At 41.8% G+C, this 21,316-nt stretch overlaps 3 protein-coding genes across 7 annotated transcripts; 2 read left to right on the top strand and 1 right to left on the bottom strand.

The window, feature by feature from the left end:
* The first annotated feature begins 200 nt into the window (after positions 1 to 200).
* Positions 201 to 7,249, top strand: nup85 (nucleoporin 85). The gene is made up of 19 exons (XM_040051887.1): positions 201 to 376; positions 767 to 857; positions 1,963 to 2,119; positions 2,262 to 2,332; positions 2,491 to 2,534; positions 2,784 to 2,853; positions 2,943 to 3,064; positions 3,224 to 3,358; positions 3,878 to 4,000; positions 4,124 to 4,255; positions 4,534 to 4,640; positions 4,769 to 4,852; positions 4,997 to 5,062; positions 5,272 to 5,423; positions 5,524 to 5,641; positions 5,863 to 5,963; positions 6,342 to 6,493; positions 6,752 to 6,853; positions 7,051 to 7,249. Exons 1-19 carry the CDS (start codon positions 344 to 346, stop codon positions 7,147 to 7,149), a joined length of 1,959 nt encoding a protein of 652 aa, XP_039907821.1. The 5' UTR covers positions 201 to 343; the 3' UTR covers positions 7,150 to 7,249.
* A 41-nt stretch (positions 7,250 to 7,290) lies between these two features.
* gga3b (golgi associated, gamma adaptin ear containing, ARF binding protein 3b) lies at positions 7,291 to 19,335 on the bottom strand. Of its 5 annotated transcripts, none has more exons than XR_005698860.1 (18): positions 18,772 to 19,335; positions 15,914 to 15,998; positions 15,738 to 15,813; positions 15,554 to 15,652; positions 15,352 to 15,475; positions 15,163 to 15,266; positions 14,979 to 15,059; positions 14,720 to 14,857; positions 13,479 to 13,560; positions 13,263 to 13,388; positions 12,923 to 13,165; positions 12,651 to 12,733; positions 12,432 to 12,568; positions 11,958 to 12,244; positions 11,705 to 11,874; positions 10,150 to 10,260; positions 9,692 to 10,001; positions 9,482 to 9,594 (listed from the first exon to the last, which is right to left on the bottom strand). XR_005698860.1 is itself a non-coding variant. In XM_040051871.1 (17 exons), the coding sequence occupies exons 1-17, from the start codon at positions 17,889 to 17,891 to the stop codon at positions 9,484 to 9,486; spliced, it is 2,097 nt and encodes a 698-aa protein (XP_039907805.1). In that variant the 5' UTR covers positions 17,892 to 17,959; the 3' UTR covers positions 7,291 to 9,483. The 5 variants fall into 5 exon arrangements, 1 of the variants encoding a protein (XP_039907805.1); XR_005698861.1 differs by lacking the exon at positions 18,772 to 19,335 and adding an exon at positions 18,625 to 18,669; XR_005698854.1 differs by lacking the exon at positions 18,772 to 19,335 and adding an exon at positions 17,852 to 17,960.
* On the top strand, positions 18,073 to 21,309 carry mrps7 (mitochondrial ribosomal protein S7). The gene is made up of 5 exons (XM_040051996.1): positions 18,073 to 18,168; positions 19,805 to 19,996; positions 20,086 to 20,149; positions 20,243 to 20,410; positions 20,837 to 21,309. Exons 1-5 carry the CDS (start codon positions 18,125 to 18,127, stop codon positions 21,056 to 21,058), a joined length of 690 nt encoding a protein of 229 aa, XP_039907930.1. The 5' UTR covers positions 18,073 to 18,124; the 3' UTR covers positions 21,059 to 21,309.
* Positions 21,310 to 21,316: the final 7 nt, after the last annotated feature.

The following is a 21,316-nucleotide window of genomic DNA, read 5'->3' as shown; positions in this document are numbered from 1 at the left end:
GGTAGCATGTTCGTGGATAGCAAAAGACAAACCCAGCTTCTTAATGCTGGTAATGACCTTTCGTAGGTGAGTCCGGGCAGGCAGTTATAAGGTTAGTGATAAGCTGTGTTATCTGCATTTGTCGCGATAAATCCAAAATCCCGAGTCAAGCTCAGCCGACGGAAAAACAGGCAGGTAGACGGGCACCCCCTTCGGTGACATCGTAACGCATGCGCAGCAGGTACTTTCGACTGAAAGAGCGAGGCGCGTAAGCAGTACCGGTCCACATTTGCAGTTCATGGCGTGTTTATAGCCAAAAAAGTTCCCATTGTTGTCTTTTCTGTGTCGATGATATTGTTCCCATATGGAGGAGGTAGACGTTGAGCCCACTATTACTGTAAGTAGCCATTGTAGCTTAGTGTTTTTAATTCCTTATTGCCACTAAATGGCTTTGCTAACAGGCTAACTTTCGCAAACACCTATTTCAACGACCCGTTTGAATATTTATATTGTACGTTGTCAAGAAATGTTAAGGGGCACACACTCAGCCATGTCACAAGTGTAAAAGTGGCAAGATTATAAGAAGATGAGTTAGAATTACTAGCAGCATTAATTACAGTTTGAGTTAGTAATATAGCTAGACCATGTCCCAGTCACCACTCAACCTTCTCACATAATATTATAATTAAATATGAAACGGAATCATTTAATTTTAACCCTCGACATGTTATTCACATTATTTTCAGTGTAGTAACAGTGTTTGTATTTTTTTTTTTTTAAATTGCAGAATATCCCTGCAATCAGTGATGGAAAGCACATGGGATTTGCATGGGGTCCTGGTGATATTCTTGTATATGAGACACGATACAAAGCATCAGGTATGCTTCAAAATTAGTACAAGGCACCATGTATACTTTCACAGTTTTCCTCTGTATCTTTTTTTCTTTTTAAGAGAATGAATGGTTTAGTGAATGCCTGTAAAATGTCTGCTACAATGCTGTCTTATTTTTTGTGTGTTTGTCACACTTTAATGTTTCATATTATCAAAAACATTTGGATTTTTGATGAACAAAGATGACCAGATTAAATATAAAAGGCAATTTTTAAATGACGGTTGCATTTATTAACAGAAAAAATGTATTCAGCGCTATCTGGCCCTGTGTTTTTGTTTGTTTGTTTTTTAAAAAAGGTAATTGCCCCCCAAACTTAATAACTGGCTGTGCCACCGTTGGCAGCAAGTAATGCAATCAAGCATTTGTGATAACTGGCAGCAAGTCTTTTACATCGCTGTGACCCACTCATCTTGGCAGAATTTATTTAATTCAGCCACATTGTAGGGTGTTCAAGTGTGAACGACTTGTTTAAGGTTTTTCTAATTCATCTCAATTGGATTTAAGTCAGAATTGCACTCCAAAACCTTACATTTGGGTTTTTGTGAGACATTCAGAGGTGGACCTCCTTGTGTGTTTCGAATCATCATAGAGTGATTAGAATTCATGGTTTCATCAAGCAGCTCCACACCATCACATTACCACCACCATGTATGACTGCTTATATGATGTTCTTTTATGAAATGCTATGTTAGATTTACACAAGAGGTAACGGGATAAAAACATGCTTAGCCCTGGGACAATTAGGTTTGGATAACCTTTTTTTTCCCCTCCTAATAAATGAAATCATTTAAAAACAGCATTGTCTTTGTCTAGTATTAAAATTTATCTATTTATCTGATCATGTAAGTGTGACATGATCAGATAAATAGACATAAATAAGCAATCAGGAAGGGGGGGGGGTTATTTTCTATAGCACTGTATGATGTGTTTTACTATATTTTTTATGGTTACTTTTAGAGATGTGCAAATATATGATTTCAGTAAACATATTTTGAGCCGTCTTTTTCAGACATTTAAATTTTGTTGCATATGTGCAATGACAATAACTATAATATTACTGTTGTTCTTTCACCTCCTGCCTTTGTTTCAGGTGCTTCAGGATCAGGTTGCTCGTTCATCCATGAGATCAGGAAAGATGAGGACATATATTCCCCCATTTTACGCAAGCTTTTTAACGAGTCTCACCACATCTTCGTTGGCCTGCAGACAATTAGAGAGGACCTCCCTAGCAAGAGTAAAAAACCCCAGTAAGGGCGCGTGATGCAATCCCACCTCTGTTTGTTCATATTGTTGGATTGCATATCAGTGGCATAACAATAGTTGCAAAAGTCACACAAAGCAGCACCCACATTGTATGTTTTACAATTTTACCTCTGCCTTACTCCCTAGATTTGTTAGTATCAGCAAAAATTATCGATCCGTGATCCGTGCTTGTATGGAGGAACTTCAGCAAGTTGCAGGTAATACTTTTGAAAATATGCTTCTTTTGGCAAAAATTTTGAGTTGATGTAACCATAAAAGTTTTGGCAGTTTTTTCAGATTTCTATTTTATAGTCTTGTTTATACAATAAAAACACAAGAAAGGTGTGTGATTACTCACACCTTTCTTTTTTTGCAGTTTCTACCAGAAATACAGAGTTGGCCACGCAGTGTGGAAATCAGGTAAGTACTAATGTTTGTGTGGCAATAACTTTCCCTGGACTAGTCCATATACAGAGCATGTATGATTTAATTGAGTAGCATGTCACAGCTCTGTGGGTTTTATGACCACAATCAAACGGCCTGTATTTAAAAGGGGACGTTAATGCTCAGTTAGTGAGGACGAATCCACATTCAGTTTTTTACTCAGATATACATTTCATTACATTGTTTAGTGGCACTATCCTGACCCTGATCTGCTTTTTGTTAAAGGTGTCCATTCTTTTGGCCATAGAACTGATCTGGAATCTGTGTGAAGTGCTGTTCATCGATGCTGCTCCAGGTTAGAATCCGCATCTTATGACTGGATTTTCGGGTTGGAGAAACACCCAAACAAATGTATGTGCAACATGGGTGTGTCTGTATTTTCAGCGGGCTCCCTGTTGCTCCACCTGCTGGACTGGGTAAGGTTACATAAGGCTGACGTGGACGAGAAGGCCAGGGAGGTGCTCCAAAGTGAGAGCCCTGCCGAGCACCGCGACTATTGGGACGTGGTAGGTGCAGCATGTGCGCACAGTTACATCTTTAAAGTGACATGTGCACTGTTGGTGTTCTGCATTTGTTTCTTCATCTGTGTTTTGTCTGATATGAATTCTCTGGAGAGATGGGAGTGATCACATGGTGTGTGTGTGTGTGTGTGTGTGTGTGTGCAGGTGGTGAGTTATGTGCTGCAGGGCAGGTTGGAAGAAGTCAGACAGATGCTGGTGAAACAGGCCAACCTACAGCCTGCTGCCAGGAGCATGTACAAGCAGATGGATACCTTGCTCAGCAAGATGCCCTTCTACAATGTAAGATAAAAATGCAGTGGTTTATTTCCTTTGAACGATAGCTGAAATTATTTTAATCATGCTTCTAAATGGGATTATTGTGAAAGTGTGCACTGTTAATTTTACAGTCAGAAATTAATCACACAGGTTCTTGATGTTTTCTTAATGGGCTGTGGATGTGACATTAGAGGAAATTATCTCTAGGCTGCAAATACACAGTATGATGATATAAAATAATAATAAATGGTCTCCTTTAAGTTAAAGTGTATCAAACATCAAATGTGCTGCTGTAGACTAAAATGAATTTAAGCCTCTTTATTTTGCTGGTGGTGAAATGAAAATCCACAAATCTGTTCAAAACTTCTTTGCTAAAGTTTCTGTTGCTTTCACATACATCATTCAGACAGTAAAGGGATTAAGTACAACATGTTTGTGTTCATTCAGTGCAGCGATTTCTCTAACGCAGCCTAAACACAAGATGAGCGCATGAGCCGACCCGTGCTGACTCACACCTATGAATTTTCTGTAATGTTCCCTCAGCCTGGTGGCACTCAGACGCTCACAGAGTTTGATGTAAAGTGGAGGCACTGGCACGAGGAGGTGGACCGCTGCCTGCAGGACAACTCGTTCGCTAGCAACCGACATCTGGAGTTCATCTGCAAGGTGAGTGAGGAAGTGCTGTGTAAGTTATTCATGGATAAGTTCATTATTGAAGGGTCAGTGCAAACATCCAGCAACAGTTAGGCTATTTTTTTTTTTAAATGTCCCCACCCCATTTCACCTTAGATCCTTCTGGGAGATGAAGACACTTTGCTGGATCACAAGGAGCTGCTGGGTACCTGGTATCACTTTCTGGTCACGAGACTTCTCTTCTGCCACCCCACAGTGAAACTCACAGAGTTGCATTATTATGCTCAGGTATACCATATTCTCACATCATTCAGCATTTTAGAATCACTGCTGGTTTAGTCTTAAAAAGTATTGCATTTTTTTAAAAACCTTGTCAGATATCCTGTAAATACTGTGGTAGAATAATTTTTTTTTTTTTTAAATATTTGCGTGTTACATCGTCTGTCGCAAATTTCAACCAGTTCATGTGGCTCTATGATTTACAGTTTGAAATTTGATTGTAAAAAATGTGCAGCAGCCCCTGATTTATTGCTTGTGTATCTTGTTTGTATGTGTGCGCACTGCAGTCGTGCATGACGATGTTTCTGGACTCGAGGAGCGTCCCAGAGCCCCTGGACAACATCTTACTTGCTGCCTTTGAGTTTGACATCCATCAAGTCATCAAGGAGTGCAGGTAAGACAACTTTTTTTTTTTTTTTTTTTTTTGCATCCTGCCATATGTGTGTGTGTGTGTGTGTGTGTGTTACATGCAGCATACAAATGTGGGGTGGTTCATAAACTACCTTAATTGTTTCCTTTTAGCATTGCTCTCAACAACTGGTGGTTCGTGGCCCATTTGACGGATTTGTTGGATCATTGCAAACTCCTGCAGTCTCATAATCTCCAGTAAGGATGCCGATTGTCTGTTTTTGAACTTGTTTACCTTTTAATTTGGTTGTACACTTCATTAGCCAATATTTACCACACCTTACGTGTGTGTGTGTGTGTGTGTGTGTGTGTGTGTGTGTGTGTGTGTGTGTGTGTGTTTAGCTTTGGCTCCAACTTGAGAGAGTTTCTCCTTCTAGAATATGCTTCTGGTCTCTTCACTCATCACAGGTACGCTCATCCCAAGGTTCAGTGTAATGATGTATAATATATTTGCTTTTGTTTAGATTTACACAGGGTGTGACTAACGTGGCTCCCAGAACAGTTATTTTTATCCTGTTAATCTAGTTAAACAATCATTTCCTCTAATTGACCTAGTACAGGGTAAGCTGAAGTGTAGGTTATCACTGTCATGATTGAGCATGTTTTTCTGTGTTTAGCCTTTGGCAGTTGGCTGTGGATTACTTTGATCACTGTCCAGAGTTTGGTCGTGTCTACCTGGAGCTTCAGATAGAGCGCGTCCCTTTAGAGACGGAGCGTAAAGCTCTCAAGGTGCTGAGGGTTTGTGAGCAGAGGCAAATGTCAGAACAAGGTAACATGTTGCTTCTTAACTCTTAGAAACAAAGATGGGGCTGTTTTTGTTTTTCCAGTGCAGGAGAGACCTAAAACATTTTTTTTGTGTGTTTATGCAGTACGGAGTATTTGTAAGATCATGGCTATGCGGGCTCTGAGGAACAATAGGCTGGGCTCTGCTCTCTCATGGAGTATAAGAGCCAAAGATGCTGCATTTGCCACCCTGATTTCAGAGAGGTTAGTTTCTTTCATTATAATTGTAAAGATCCCAGATACTGTTACTTCACCCCACCCCTCTCTCCCTATTGGCCTTAGCAGGAAGTGTGGTCTCTTCCTGTTTAGTACTGCTTCCACTGTGAACATGTTCCTATACCATCAAACAGCAACAAACCCTTCTGCCCTCTGAATGTTTGTGTTATGGGTTCTGTGGTATGTTTATGTGTATACTTGTGTTTTAGGTTCCTACAGGATTACTGTGCCAAAGGGACCTTCTCTGATCTGGACCTGATTGATAACTTGGGCCCGGCGATGCTCCTCAGCGACAGGCTGACTTTTCTCGGTATGCTCGGGGAACACACACTTACTGGAGGACTAGTAGCACCGCCCCACTTGTGACTCAGCCACTGCGTCATTCTCACAAGTTCAGTCGACACATGAAGTGACGGGACATTCAGTCAGACCAGCTTCAGTTCACATGAGTCTCGGACACATAAATGTGCACACAGATGTCTAAATAAAGCTGGCCTGTTGTTTAGTGCAACAGCATGCCATGGTGTGTTTTACTACTGAAAAATCAGTAAAAATATGAGATAAACACAGATAAAATACGTTCCTATAGATTATTGCTGTTTGTGAACTGAGGAGGAACATGCACAAAACCTCCTGGATAATTTGAGCACATCTGAGTGTGAAAACTCTGCTTTATGTTCTTTCTCAGGAAAGTACCGCGAGTTCCACAAGCTGTACGGAGAGAAGCGTTTCAGGGAGGCGGCAAAGCTGCTCCTCTCCCTGATGACTGCAAAGATTGCTCCACAAAGCTTCTGGATGACTCTGCTGACGGATGCTCTGCCACTGCTGGAGCAGAAAGAGGTTAGTCACCAGCAACAAGTCCAGTTTGGGACAAAATTAGTGTGATAATTACAAGAAATCTGATACTGAAATGTACGACCGAGATATTTTCTACTGTAGTCTGCATGATACCACCACAATAAACTACAGTGTCCCCCAAACTGGTGCGGATTTAAACTGAACAACATAAACTTTGATGTCCTAATTATGGTGTAACCAGAGTTGTACGTCTGAATCAGTTGTTGCTGCCCTACAACAACAGTGATTTCTTCTTCTCAGGTGATCTTCACAGCAGATCAAACCTATGAGCTGATGTTCTGTTTAGAGGAGCTCACCTCCTCCCTGAACATCACTGCATCCAGCACAGACAGGCCTATGCAGGTATGCATGTCCTCACATGGCCTTATTCCCTCCCACACAATCAGACTAAAAGCTCTCTAATAGCTGCTTCTAACCACATGTTTAATATTTGGTGCTGCTATCACCACTGTTTTAATTTTAAGATGACATGTAGGCAGAAGTCACTCTGGAAGTCTTACTAGATTGCTTCATCTTTTTGAGTGTTTTTGTCGTTGCAGGAGGAAGACGTAGAGGTGACCAAAGTGGAGCTCCTGAGACTCGCTCTGGCCAGGAATCTGGCTCAAGCGATAGTCAAAGAGGGAACGGTGGAAATATAAAAGTTTGACTTTGCATTTTTGTACTGTATATATTAAAGAATCATTAATCACAATGTGCTCTTTGATAATAAAACACTTCATGATACTCATTGAAATCTGACCTTTTTGGAGATGGTTTGTCAAGCAAAATGACTTCAGAACATCCATGAAGACTCTTTATTTTTTTCATGCAGCAAAGAAATGACACATCATACCTTTATATATACAGTCCTAACACTCTCCCCAAATCTACAAGTCACATTTTCACAGAAGTTGTCATACACCAAACAGCAGGTACATTACATTATTACATTAGATGCTATGTACAGTAAACACACTTCTGTACATCCAGTATGATGAATAGAGGACTATCAGAGATGGGGCGCAGTGAAGTCAAAGCGTTCAGACCCCTGAATGTTCTGAGTTCATTTTAAATGAATAAAATCATGAACTCAAGTATTCAGCGCCTTCAGTGTAGCGCTTTAAATTGTAGGTTGGTTGGTCCTTTTTATGTTGAGATGTGGGAATATGAATGGATCAAACATTGTCTAAACGTGTGTTTTAGAGGGTATGTAAGGTCCGGAAACTTACACTGCGTGCCAGAGGAAAAAAAAAAAGCTGAAGTCTTTGATAAAACATAATTCTTAGTCTGGGTATAAAAATATTTAAAGCTTTGAGATGTCCCTGGATAATACTGGCCCGGGTTACTGTAAAAAAAGAAAAACTGAAACAACCTGGATTCTGTTTTGAAATAGCTCCGCCCACATGACAATTTGGGAAGGAAGATGGCCGTGAACCCAAAGACCACTAACAGAACCTGGTAATACCTCAGACCAGATTAGTGAACCTGTCATATGGACGACCATCTATCAAACATGTTACAGCAGCAACATGAATGTCACTCTTCACTATCAACACTTGACAGACTGTTTGTAGTTGCCAAATTGCAGTTGCTATCACTCTATGCACAGGTTATAGTCCACAGAGCAAGATTATCTGCTCTACCCTGTGTGAAGCAGGCCTGAAAGAAAAGTGACTTCATCCAAATATTACGGAAGTTTGTTTAAATTTCAGCAGTTTGAGTTATTACGTTGAAATTTTGAGATAACTTAAAAAATGTAAACTTATCGATTGCAAAACAGGCTGAGGTGGCTGCAGGACCTTTTTTGTAGCAAAGTCCAAGTTTTAAAGCCGGCAGATCTGCCAAGAGGTCTGTAGATGACAGTTCACAGATTCTTCCTATTGAATCTGATGACGGCATAACGGGATCTCAGCGTGGATCACTAAACAAATATAAATTTATCCACATCTTCGGTGTGCAGAAAGTGAAAGGGGTCGGAGAGGACCGAGTACAGTTTCACTCCATCCCACTGCTGCATCCTGGATAATAATCTGCTTCGTTCTGGATTCAGATTCAGATTCAGGTTGGTTCAGTTCACATTTGTTGGGTTTAGCGATCCACTGTCGTACCAGGAACAGAAAATAACTACGACAGAAATACTCCCAATACTGAGCCTGGTAGGAGGAGCGTAAACATGTTTAATAATACAAAACTAAACTATGGACAACCACTAACTGAGAATCATTTATCTTAAAAATGAAAACATGAAATAAAACCAGTGTTGGACTCCTAACTGCATTTCTGCAATTACACATTACCATCTAAGTCCTGCTGCGCAACGTTTCCTTCATAACCTAGCACAGGGCTACATTAGCAACACAATTTACTCACACATATCCAAAATCCATCCATAGAATAATCCAAAACACACGCCCCTCTTCTCTTTCTGCAGCAATGATATCTGACTGAATCCTTCATGTCAGCCTAATCTTCAACTCTCAGGATATATTCAAGTATAAATGTTCAGCAACACGAATAAATAGAAGCACATCTGCAGCGCAGGCTCTGCTAACTTCAAGGTTATTTTCTTTTAAAATATTTTTGTGATCAACCCAACATTTTAAGTCTCTAATGCATTATTCATTGCAGTTTCAAACCATTTCCCCTTAGGGAAAATGCATTAAAATATCTGTCAATAGCCTATAAGCACCAAGGCCTTACATACCAGTGTCTATCTTTGCTATGTTAGCTATCTGCAAGCGCTGCATCAATCATCAATAAAACTTTTAGTGATTGCTGTTGTTATTGCTGAGATGGACGTTGTCATCTCAGCAATAACAACGTCCAAAACATGAACCATTGTAAGGAATGTAAAGCTGAAGTGAAGAATATAACAAATGTTCCCCCTCCGGTCTCTCTGGGATGGATGTGAACGCACACACATGCGCACACTCACACCCCTTCATGGAGTATGAACCAGCCTGTCCCTGCTGAGCAGCCGGTCTCCACCGCTGCTATAGATGACCCCACATCTCTGGAGGGGGAAACTGGTCAACCTCTCCGACCTCGTTGCATGGGCGGTCTCCGAGAGTAAAAGCCAGCTTGTAGCGCAGACGCACCTTATCCTGCGAGGACAAGCAAAGAACATGCAAATTATACACACTCCCGCAGAAGGATTTGCAGCTCTGAAAATGCACTATTTGGACAAAAGTGTTGGGCTACCTATACGTTAGAGGGACAGGAGCTTTTATGGCATCCCATTCCAAATCCATAGGCATAGATTTGCAGTTATAACAGCTTCCACTCTTAGGGGAAGACTTTGTACAGGATTTTGGAGTATCTGTGATGTGAGACAATGATGTTGTCTGGCAATCTTTGCTCTAGTTCATCCCAAAGGTGTTCAGGGGGCAGGATTCTCCGCTGGCCAATCACCAAACAGATCCTCTATGCACTTTGTTTTGTACACTGGGGCATAGTCATGCTGGAACAGAAACTGACTTGTTGCAGTGGTCACACCCATCACAGCACCACACTGAAATTTAGAATAACCAACTTGTAAAAAAAAACTGCTTAAAACACCTAAATTCAAAGATAAAACGGCGTAGTCCAACACTTTTGTCCACATAGTTTATGTATTGTTTGTATATTGTTGCCGCTGGAAGTGTTATTATGTAATCTACCTTTGCTGGATTGGCCAGCAGCATGATCTGAGTAATGGAGGCTGGAGGTAGAATGGGGTTAAAGGGTGCCAGTTCTGTTCCCGACGGGGGCTGCAGCTTCAGCTTCATCGACTGGTGGAAGACAAAAGGAAGAGTCAACGCTGTTCTTTTACGCCTTTATTAGAGGATTCACAGTTCTTCTTTTTGTTGCTGTAAGTGGCAAAGGGACATTTTACACTATGAAGACTGTTGAAGCCACATATCAGCTTTGCATGAACTTAGATAAAGAGGAATGGAACTGATTATCCATCGTGAAAGATGACTTAAGGAAAGAGACTGAGCAACAGATATCACAAGTGAAAGATGAACTTAAGACATTGTGGATTAGTGAACAATTAAAGTTTCTTTCAGTTAAAATAGTCCATCCATCCATCCATCCATCACTTTTGCAGGGAAGCAGCAGCCTAAGCAGTGCTCATCCAGCGGAACACCAAGGCATTCCCAGGACACCTGAGAGGTGTAATCTCTTCATCATGTGCATCAAGGTCTCCAGTGCTTCCCAGTCAGACATGCCCAGAACACCTCAGCCAGGAGGTGCCCAGGAGCATCCTCGTCAGATGCTCAAACCGCCTCAATTGTCTCCTTTTGAAGCAGAAGACTAGCAGCTCTACTTTCAGTCCCTTCAGAATCACTGTACTCCTCACTCTGTCTCCAAGGGAGAGGCCAGTCACCCTTCACCCAGTCACAGAAATGAGAGAAAGCTCATTTCTGCTGCTTGTATCTGCATAATTTATTCTTTCTGTCAACATCCAAAGCTTGTGACTACAGGTGAGGGTAGAGACTAATCTGTAAATCGGCTCAGTGTCCCCAAACAGTCTATCGATCGGTAATAATGCAATACTCTGCAGTGAAGCTTGAGAAACAGACCGAGAACGCCCCTCTATGGCAAAGACATTCCCTCCATCAGCGTTCCCCCCCAGCTGGACAATGCACCCTGACACAGTGCAAAAACTGCCACGAACAAAGAGCTAAAGGCACGGACCTGTTACTAGTTGAGGAACTGTCTATGCACCAGTGGGTCAGAGCTATTTTAACGGCAGAAGGAAGACATTCACAACATTAGGTAGTTAGTTTTAAGATTATTGGCTGACTGGGGTGTGTTCTTGGAAAGGTTTTAAAGCTGTGTTAAACATTTTTAGAAGGTGTTATTGGACAAGAAACATCCAATCATCCAATAACATTTCAGCATATGAAAAATGAAGTAATCTGATAGAGCTAAACTGTCACTTTGGATTTCAATCAAACCTCTACTCATCACAAATATCTTGAATAGTACAAAAATAATAGAAGGAATGAAAACATCCATAAAAAGTACTTTAAAGCCAAAATCAGCACTGACTTACGTATGAATCCTGTGGTTGGAGGATAAGACAAAACATTTCAAGAGATCTAAAGAGAGACTTTTCCAGTCATCGCTCAGGAAATGAGTAGGTGATAGGTCACAATGTAGGAGCCAAACAAAAGCAAACACTAGGTGATGCCCACAACGAAAGAACAGATGTGTTAATGTCTTTACCTTGGGCACAGCAGCTTGTAGGACCACATTGTGAACAGGCAGGGGTGCTGTATTAAGCATCGACACCACCATTACCAACACGTCAGGCTGCCCAGGGGGACAGTCAGAAGCAAAGTTGAGCAGCATGCGAACGCCATCCTTGTCATATGCAGTCACAGGTAAGACTTTACCTGAAGACACAGAGAATAGCCAGTCAAGCAGAGGCAGCCATTAACTACCCTCTCAGGTGCTGAGCCCTGTCTTTGTCTCTTACTCGGTCTGATGGCCTCCAGAGGGACGTGTACGTTGCTCAGGGAGATTTCATTGGCTCTAGCCGGGCTGCCCTGGAGTGGAGGGTGGCAAGGGGACAGAGAGCGGAACAGCGGACTTCCTGGGGCTGAGTCGAAGCTGTGAGCCTTCACATGGGACAAGGCTGGGGAGCCAGGCAAGGGTCCTTGGAGAAGAGCCGCTGAAGAGGGCGAGCCCTGCACAGGTACGAGGGGCGGTGCTGCTGCAGGCACTCCAAAGCTGGTTCCTCTGGCCGTCGTCTGGTTGGATAAACTGAAAATCCCATTTAATAAATGCCAATAAGACCTCACAGTGCTGTTCTTGGAAAGTATCGGATATTTATGCCAAAATATCCTCAGATTAGTGCTTTACGAGACAGAATTGCAGAAACCTTGCTACTTTGAGAATTTAAAATACAGGTTTCAAATAAACAGTGGACGGAAAAACATGAATAGATCACCTCTTGTGATCTGAAAAGCCCATCATGGCCAGGTCCTGCAGGTTCTGTAGACTGTGGGTGACAGCTGGCTCAGCTGGTGGCACCACTGGACCTGAACAAGCTATGCTGCCAAACATACCAACACTTGTTGCTGGGGCCTGTGGAGGACAGGAGGAGGAAAGATAATTTACACACTGTTACACACTGACTACATATCTGCAGTTAGATATCCTAGAGTACCTGCAAGGAACTCCACTGGTTGGAGATTTCATCCAGCTTTGGTTTTGATTGGCTGCTCTGAGAGGTAGGAGGGTCATTCAGTCCTGGGAGATGATGCAGGCATTTGTCATCATACAAGACTTTTTTTTCTTTATCTCTCATAAGATACAACAAAAACACGACTCGTTAGATGGTTTTCTCATTTAGCGCTTCACTAAAACACAATAAAAGCACATTTCCAAAACTGTCAAACTGCTCCTTTAATTCAATGAGACACGTTGGGGATGCTCTACCAAGAGACAGTAGCTCATCATCCAGGAGAGAGAGTGCAGTGGAGGCCTTGCTGGCAGGGGGATGACTCGGGCTGCTGCCCTGACTGCCAGCGAGGCGTTTGGGGGGAGGAGGCAGGACGGGGATGGGGATCACTGTGAGATCAGCAGCGACAGGATGTGAGGGCTGGGGTGGTGGAGCAGCAGGCTGTGGAGGGCTCGGAACATCAAGGCCGGCGAGGTCGATCAGTGTATCTGTGGTTTCTGCTGAGCGACACAGACATGAAAGGAGAATGCAGCAGATGTATTAGATACAAAAGGGCAATCAAGTTTTTAGCAAAAAAACAAAAAAAAAAACTCTGACCGCTCTCGCTGTGACCAGCTGTCGATAGAGGTTCTTCACTGTCGCCGTTGATTGGTTGCCCCTCAACAATCTTCTTATAGGCGTTGATGACTCTGGAGAGGTCATCGCTGGCCTGGAGGATGTCACCTGAGGAGTCGAAGGTCAGTGGTTATAGATTTTACGCACAAAAAGTGAAGACAGGGCTCGCTCAGTCAAACCGAGACCAATGTGACAAACCTAAACTGGTGTCATTGTCCTCCGTCTCAGTGGCCATTTTGAAAGCAGCTCGTCTCAGCTTGTCACAGCGCTCGTAGAGCTCCTGAGAGGTGACACAAAGGACGTGCTGTACGGTTAGCGTGCAGATGTGACACCAGCTGCTGTGTACTGCTGCTGTTAGAAACTTGACAGACATTAAAGAATTTGAAAATATCAAATGAAAACATCAGGTTCAAACTATATTTGTTAACTAAACGCTGTGCATTCAACCCACAATGAAATGATAAAACAAATTACTGGAGTGCAAAATATGAATTACTTTATCTGTGCCTTTAAATACTGAATTGAAAATATCTGTTCCAACTTTTTCCCTTTTCTGATTGTTGAGTAAAGAATAAAGAAGATGATCCTGTTGAATTGTATGTGTGCTTTTTTCCCCTGCAGAGACCAACCAGCAATTTCCACACAAAGTGCCAAAAACTGCAGTTCCTTAAATGGCCACTGGAGGCTGGTTCCAAATATGAGGTTAAAATTTCAAATTTTTCAGTAGAAAAAAAACGTGCATGTGTCCTGTATAGGTCATTTTCCCCCTTCACAACAACTTTAGACATTGTTGTTGTACATGTGCTGCTGTGCTTGGGGTCATTGTTCTACTGCATGACCCAATTTAAGCCAAGCTTCAGCTGTCAGACGGATGGCCTCCCAACTGTGTCCAGAATACTTTGGTAAACAGAAAGGTTCATGAGCAAAATGACTGCAAGGTGCCCTGTGGCTGCAAAACAAGCCCGAATCATCACCCATCCACCATCATTTGAATGACAGGTGGGTCATCAACACAGCAGGCTTTAGTTGTTAGCTCCTTGCTGAGCTAAATCACATGACTGAACTGGAAGTGTCTGCTGTGTTTATGGTGTTTGTGCGTTTTTGAGCATTTTAATTCAGTATAGCATTGCATAGCTATCCATTCGGTTAAATGTACTCATAGAGTCCAACAAGAATGTGCTTCCATTTTTTAAATGAAGATATTATTTCATTTGCAATAATTAGCACGTGACTGTGTCTGTGCGATTCATCATACAGTCTATTGATGTAATTTCCGAACAAACCTAGCTAGCTGATAACTCAAAGCTGCACCATCTTGTCCAGTTATGGCCACTTTTGGTGACTAAAATCAATCTCAAAAAGGCAGCTCACAAGCCAGTGGGTTACATCGCAGTGGTCACCTCCATCTGTTATATACAGTCTATGGCGTGGATGCACACCTTAATAATCTCCTTGTCTGAGTCAGTGGAACTGTCTTTATTGTAGTGGGACAGCATCTCGGTCAGTAGCTTGACGTTGATGTTCACCTCCTCCAGTGTGTGAATTCGCTTTGTAACCTTCTGCACCCGTGCCTCATCCTGGCAAAATATAAAACCCAATAAAGGGTTTTACATCAGAAAAATAGTGCAAAGTGCATTTGAAAAAGAACACAATGGCTGCGGTAAATAGTCTCATTCACAAGGGTCTGACATGTCTCACCTCTTTCACCATGTTTTTGATTAATCTGTTGGCTTCCTGAAGATCTTCTGGGTTTTTACTCCGGAGAAGCTCAGCAAGCAGCTACACAGACACGGACATCAGTTTGCTTGTTGTAATAATATAAGTATACGGAGTATATTTACACTAAAACAAATGATTTCAATAGGATGAGGCAATCTCTCACCTTGCCCATGTCCTCGTTGTCAAACACAGGATGTTTAGGTCGCGTTGGAGGAGAAGGAATCAGAGTCCTATCCAGCGGTAACTCTGGGTCATGTGCCACAAGGCCTGTCAAAGAGAGCAAGGACAGGACTGAGGAAGATGTGTCTTTATATCCTTTATGCTAATCTGACTGATCCACATCCACACATACCCTGTCTCTTCAGCGTCTGGTAGGCTTCACCGATCTTGGTTTCACTGGGAAAAGCGACGGTCCAGCTGTACAGCATTTCAACAATCTTCAATTTCACCTTCTCAGGTGCACTGTCGCCCATGTACTGGAAATACAAAGCAATGACTCATTAGCCACTCAGCACGTGTTTTATCAGCACGAAACCTACCTGAAGACGACCCACCTTTGGAGAAACAACTTTAATCAGCTCATTCAAAAATCTATATTTTCCGACTTCATTGTGAAACCGTCTGCCACAGTTCTTCATACACGCCTCCAGCACCTGCCCACACGACATTTATGTGAATGGTTGGTTTAGCAGTTCGTAAAAAATGTGCTTGCTGACGGTTCTGTGCAGCATTTCTTACTGTCAGAGCTTGAAGTGCTTCCCATTCTTGTGGAGAGTGGATTTTGTGTACGAGCAGCGTTACGGCTATCTGGGGACTGCAAAAAAAAAAAGAGAGACCGGAAAGAAAAAATAAATCCATAAATATATTCCTGTGCTACGGTAGTTGAAAAAAAATAAAAATGCATTAGACGTTACCCTTCCAGTTCCTTGTTGATCTGATCACAGAAGCCAATGATGTACTCCCAATCCTCTTGCCGGTTTGTTGGATGGGTGGCTTTATCTGTAAGAGAAAGATCATTGCACCAACTAAACATATGCCTTTAAGTAGCATCTTCTTCAGTGAATCTGATGGATTCCTTCCTGTGAAAAGGGAGTTTTTCCTTCCCACTGTCACCATATGCTTGCTCAAAGGGGATTGCCTGATTGTTGGAGTTTTCTTTGTATTATTGTACGCCTGGAGGCCACTGTAGTTATGATTTTGCGTTATATTAATAAAACAGAAATTGGATCAGAAAACTGCATATAACATAAAGCTTGACATTTACTCACTCCAAGTAAAAAAATCCTGCTTACAAAGTCAGAACAAGCAGGCTAAAAAGTAGTTCTGCATTAATTATCCTCTCTGACCAATATTTCTAAAGAATTTGATATTATTGGACTGTTGATAGTGGGCATCAGTGATGTATTATTATTAAGACTAATCAGCTGAATACTTTGTATACACAGAGTTTAGTCTGACCCATTGTGATGATGAGGGAAAAAAGAAAAGCTCTGAACCAAAAAAAACAAAACAAATAATAACATAAAACAAAAAAAATCAACATAAATATCAGGATTTGTTATAGGCCAAAATGTTCATTTAAACATCAGTATCAACACAGAATTCACAACCACTGCATCCCTAGTTTTATATTTGATGTATTTAATATTAATCTGTTTTTATTTGGTAATATGCGAGACACATAAACACAACACTTGAAGTCAACAGACTCACAGACATCCCACAAGCATCTACACCATCGCCTCCTTATTCTTTCTCTACAACCAAGTTTTTAAAGACTGAAACTAAAAACACAGACCTGTATATAAACAGCCCCAAACACTCCCCTCCTGGTCATGCGTCTATAAATAACTACTTGCGCCACACACCTGTTTGCCCTTGTTATCCTGCCCCACCCCACCCTTAACCAGTCTAAAGGTATCTGGCATCAATCCACAGTGAAAGCCTCCCCCAGTCCAAGCCTGAGGCCTTGCTCACTGCTTCACTATCAATAAATATTTATCATTGACATTTGGGGTTGGGGGTCCTTAAGTTTCTGTGGCTAATTACTAAGAGAAATCTGAAATGTGATAAGCTTTGAGGGCTCAAACCCCTTGCTTCCTTCTCTGCAATGTTTACTCTGCAGATTGTCAAAAGACGTGGCTGATCCTTTTAGTTTTTTAGTTTATTCAGTCCTTTATCCACCACCTCAGATTTCCAGTCATCCACATACAGCACACACTGACTCACCCCTGTCTTGGGTAAACAAACTTATTGAGTAACCTGGGTTACCTGGTTTAATCTTCACAATACATTCTATTTAAATGTTTGCAGAATCCAAATCTCAAAAGCCAAAAAAACAAAACAAAACAATATTTCTTACATATATATACACATGTACGTATATACATTAACTATATACACACATGTGAGTCCCGTGTGCTGACCCCGACAATGCAGTGACTGTTACAACTCCTCCCCTGTGTAATAACAGATGCATTGTCCACAGTTTCCAGTGTTGTGCATTCATCTCCCACACCCATCTGTTTCTGCCATGAAAGCTGCGCTCAAGCTGTACAGCGAGGGGTAACTATCCGCGGAGCTCCGCGCCTCTGCACAATCACTGCACGCACTGATCTGTCACTGGCAAAGACTTGTGTTTATTACAGCTCTCCACCCATTCAGCTAAACATGCAGATAGTGATTGGACTGGGCTGGCAGCCTGGATCTCTGCTCAAACTGCAGGAAAGACGCTTTCGGCGAGGCGCTGACAGCTTCTGCACACGCTGATTTTCTCCTCCATCACAGCGGAGCAACACGTCTAGCTAATCAGCCATGCTATTTAATTAATAAAAATGGGATTAATAACTCACTGAGCCAAGATTCAAGCGACTCCCCTTCCTGGTACGCCATAGCACTACAAACATCGCGTGATGTCACCGGCGTGTGCGCGAGAGTCCGAAGAAAAAAAATATTGTCGGAATTAATTTCACAAAAAGACAAAATCTAATTTTAAAATATATAGTTCTTCAATTTTGGCACTAAAAATGTAAAATGAGAATTTTCAGAAAGGAGCATTTTTTTTATTCCAAAGGCACCTGCGAGACTACTAACCCGGGGTCCTAACCGACGCTCACACTTTCAAGATGGCTGCTTCCATCTCAGGATTATTAAAACCTTGGACGCCGAGGTAAAAGAAAAACAACACTTTTACTAACACGCACACATTAGCAGGCGGTTTCGAGTTGTACGTTATTTATACATTAATATAATTTGAGTGACTACAAATTAAACGAACTAGCTGTGGTATTACATTTAAACCAGTCCCCCAAAGAGGTGAAGGGTGCAATGTTTAGCACATTTTACTTTTATTAAGACAGAATTGACAGTTTTCTTCTTTATCAACAGATTATCTTATCGTTTTGAAAATAATGATAAATGGATCCCACATGTAATTAATATCTGCATGTTTTCACTTATTATTTTATATTATTTATAAAACAAATCAGCAAATATACGTCGGCCGGTTGTTTTTAGGTACACCTGTTCAGCTGCTCGTTAACAAAATATCTATTCAGCCAATTACATGGCACCAACTGAGTTCATTTAGACATGGTCAAGACGACCGGCTCAAGTTCAAACTGACCATCAGAATGAGGAAGAGAGGTGAAGCAGATGAGCTCCAGCTGCAGAAGTCCACACCGGCTGCCATCTCTGTCAGCTAAGAACAGGAAAATTAGGCTACAATTTACAGACTCAACAAAATTCGATAAAAAGATTGGAAATACGTTACCTGGTGTAATGAGTCTTGATTTCTGCTGCGACGTTTGGATGGTGGGGTCAGCATTGGTGTAGTGGATATTTTTCCTTGAGCACCTTAGCACCAACTTTCATTTAAACACCACAGCCTACCTGAGTGTTTTTGCTGATCACGTCTCTTTATGACCAGAGTTAATCATCTTCGGTTTGCTGCTTCCTGAATGCTCCAAGTCACAAAGCTCACATGATCTCAAACTTGCCACAGTCACCAGATCTCATCTCCAATAAACCATCGTTAGTTTGTGATGGAACAAGAGATTCACATAATGGATGTGTGACAAATCTGCAGCAACTGTGTGTGCTGTCATGCCAATATGGACCCAAATCTCTGACGAATGTTTCCAGCACCTTTTTGACTTTATGCCAAAATAATTGAAAATTAATGCAAAAGGCAACCCAGTACTAGCAAGGTGTGTCAAATGAAGTGGGTGGTGACTGTGGACATCTTTTAGAGTATCTTGCTTTGTTTGACCAGCAGCCTGTAATCCAGATGTTTAGTTCACAGCTATATAATTCTGGGAAGAAGCTGAGAGCGCCTAAATTAAAAAAAAAAAAGAAAGAAAAGAAAGAAAGAGGAAGAAATACTAGAATATTTGGTGATTGACTGACAAATAATGAAGAAATTCCTGATTCACAGAGACATTTCTGATGTGTATTGACAGTCTGTTATTGGATTTATTTAGTGGTGCTGTTTACTGTGTACTTGGGTTTTAGCCTTGTGCTTTACAGTAGGGTTTTCAAGGATACGTGACCATAGCAAAGTGAAAAATATTTGAACAGTTTTAATGTGATAGATTACTTGTAAATGGTCCAATTGATTAACTCTGAGTTATAATTGGTGATGACCTCAATCATAACCATTTGCTTTAGCGAAACAAAAAAAGGTTTTATTTTTTTTGATAGATTAGGATTCGTTTTTTTTTTTCTTCAGCTGACAGTGAGACACTGTCTGCAGACACAAACTACCCAGTAACTTTGTGAAACTCAGTTCTGTCATTTGTTTGCAGAGTGTTCCTGGTGAGATGGAGCAGATACAACCCTTATTATCTGGAACCTGAAGTCAGCAAGGAGGCCTACAGCCGACCAGAGACGGAGCTGAGTGCAGAGGAGAAGGAACAGCGCGAGCTCAAGACCCTCAGGCCCATCAAGGCAGCCACCAGCGGAGTCTCAAGCTCTGTTTTTGATGACCCAGTCATCAGGTAGACTCACATCTCAGCTCACAACAACAGGAAAGATGTGTGCATAGGAATGTTCATGTCAGGTGATGATTTTTGTCTTTGTTTTTCAGTAAATTCATCAACATGATGATGGAACATGGAAACAAGGTTTTGGCTAGAGAGATAATGACACAGGTAAAAAAAAACATGTTAATAATAAATAGCAGAGGTGTCAACAGCAGTCTAAATAAACGGTAAATAGATAACTACTGCTTGTCTTGTGTTTAGACGCTGGAGAACATAAAGAAGAAGCAGGTGGAGAAGTATCACAAAGCTTCTGAGGGGGAGAGGGAAGCGATCGAGTGTAACCCCTACACCATCTTTCACCAGGCTCTGGAGAACTGCAAGCCTGTGGTTGGGCTAGCCAGCATACAGAAAGGTGGAAAATACTACCAGGTCAGTAATGAGACACACCACTGCCTGCACAGAAAACACAGAAAAATAAGATTCAATTCAGTTTTATTTATATAGAGCCAAGTCACAAGTTGCCTCAAGGCAACATAAAGACTCTACAATAATATAGAGAAAAGCCCAACAGTCACATGACTCTTCTGAGAAAGTATTTGGTGACAGTGGGAAGGGAAAACTCCCCTTTAACGGGAAGAAATCTCCAGCTGAATTGGCACCAGGGAGGGGCATCTATCTGCCATAACTGATGAGAGGGAGACAGGACAAATGATGCTTTTCGACAGCTTCCACACTTTAAAAATGGGACACACAGTTTGTCTTTGTGGTTTGGTTTTTAGACGCATCTGCTGATCTTATATCTGCAAAGCATAAAGGCAAGTAATTGCATTCCTCTTGGCCTCTGACCCCACCCAGGTGCCCATTCCACTCACGGACAACAGGCGGCGCTTCCTCGCCATGAAGTGGATGATCACAGAGTGCCGGGACAACAAACACCGACGCACGCACATGTATGAAAAACTCTCCCAGGAGCTGCTGGCGGCCTTTGGCAAAGAGGGCAACGTGATGAAGAAGAAGTACGAGCTGCACAAGATGGCTGAAGCCAACAGAGCCTATGCTCACTACCGCTGGTGGTAGAAAGCAGCGAAACGGCGTCGACTGAAATCTGATGACTAACAGACTGGACAGAAGTCAGGTCAGCCGCACAGAGCCGCAGCAGCTCAAAGTGCTGAGACATAAAAATCATTTGGACTGTAAAATGCTGTCAGAGGGATGAAGCGTGTATAAAGAAGAACTGAACATGGCTTATTGTCACTGTTGTATTAAGGAAGCTGTACTGTGTACAAGTGTGTTGTATTTGCAATAATAAACGCAAATAATACAAACTTACAAAGA

This window comes from Simochromis diagramma, unplaced genomic scaffold (assembly GCF_900408965.1).
Source record: "Simochromis diagramma unplaced genomic scaffold, fSimDia1.1 OVJJ01000321.1, whole genome shotgun sequence".
Classification (NCBI taxonomy): domain Eukaryota; kingdom Metazoa; phylum Chordata; class Actinopteri; order Cichliformes; family Cichlidae; genus Simochromis; species Simochromis diagramma.
This window is presented reverse-complemented; position numbering and strand designations above follow the sequence as displayed.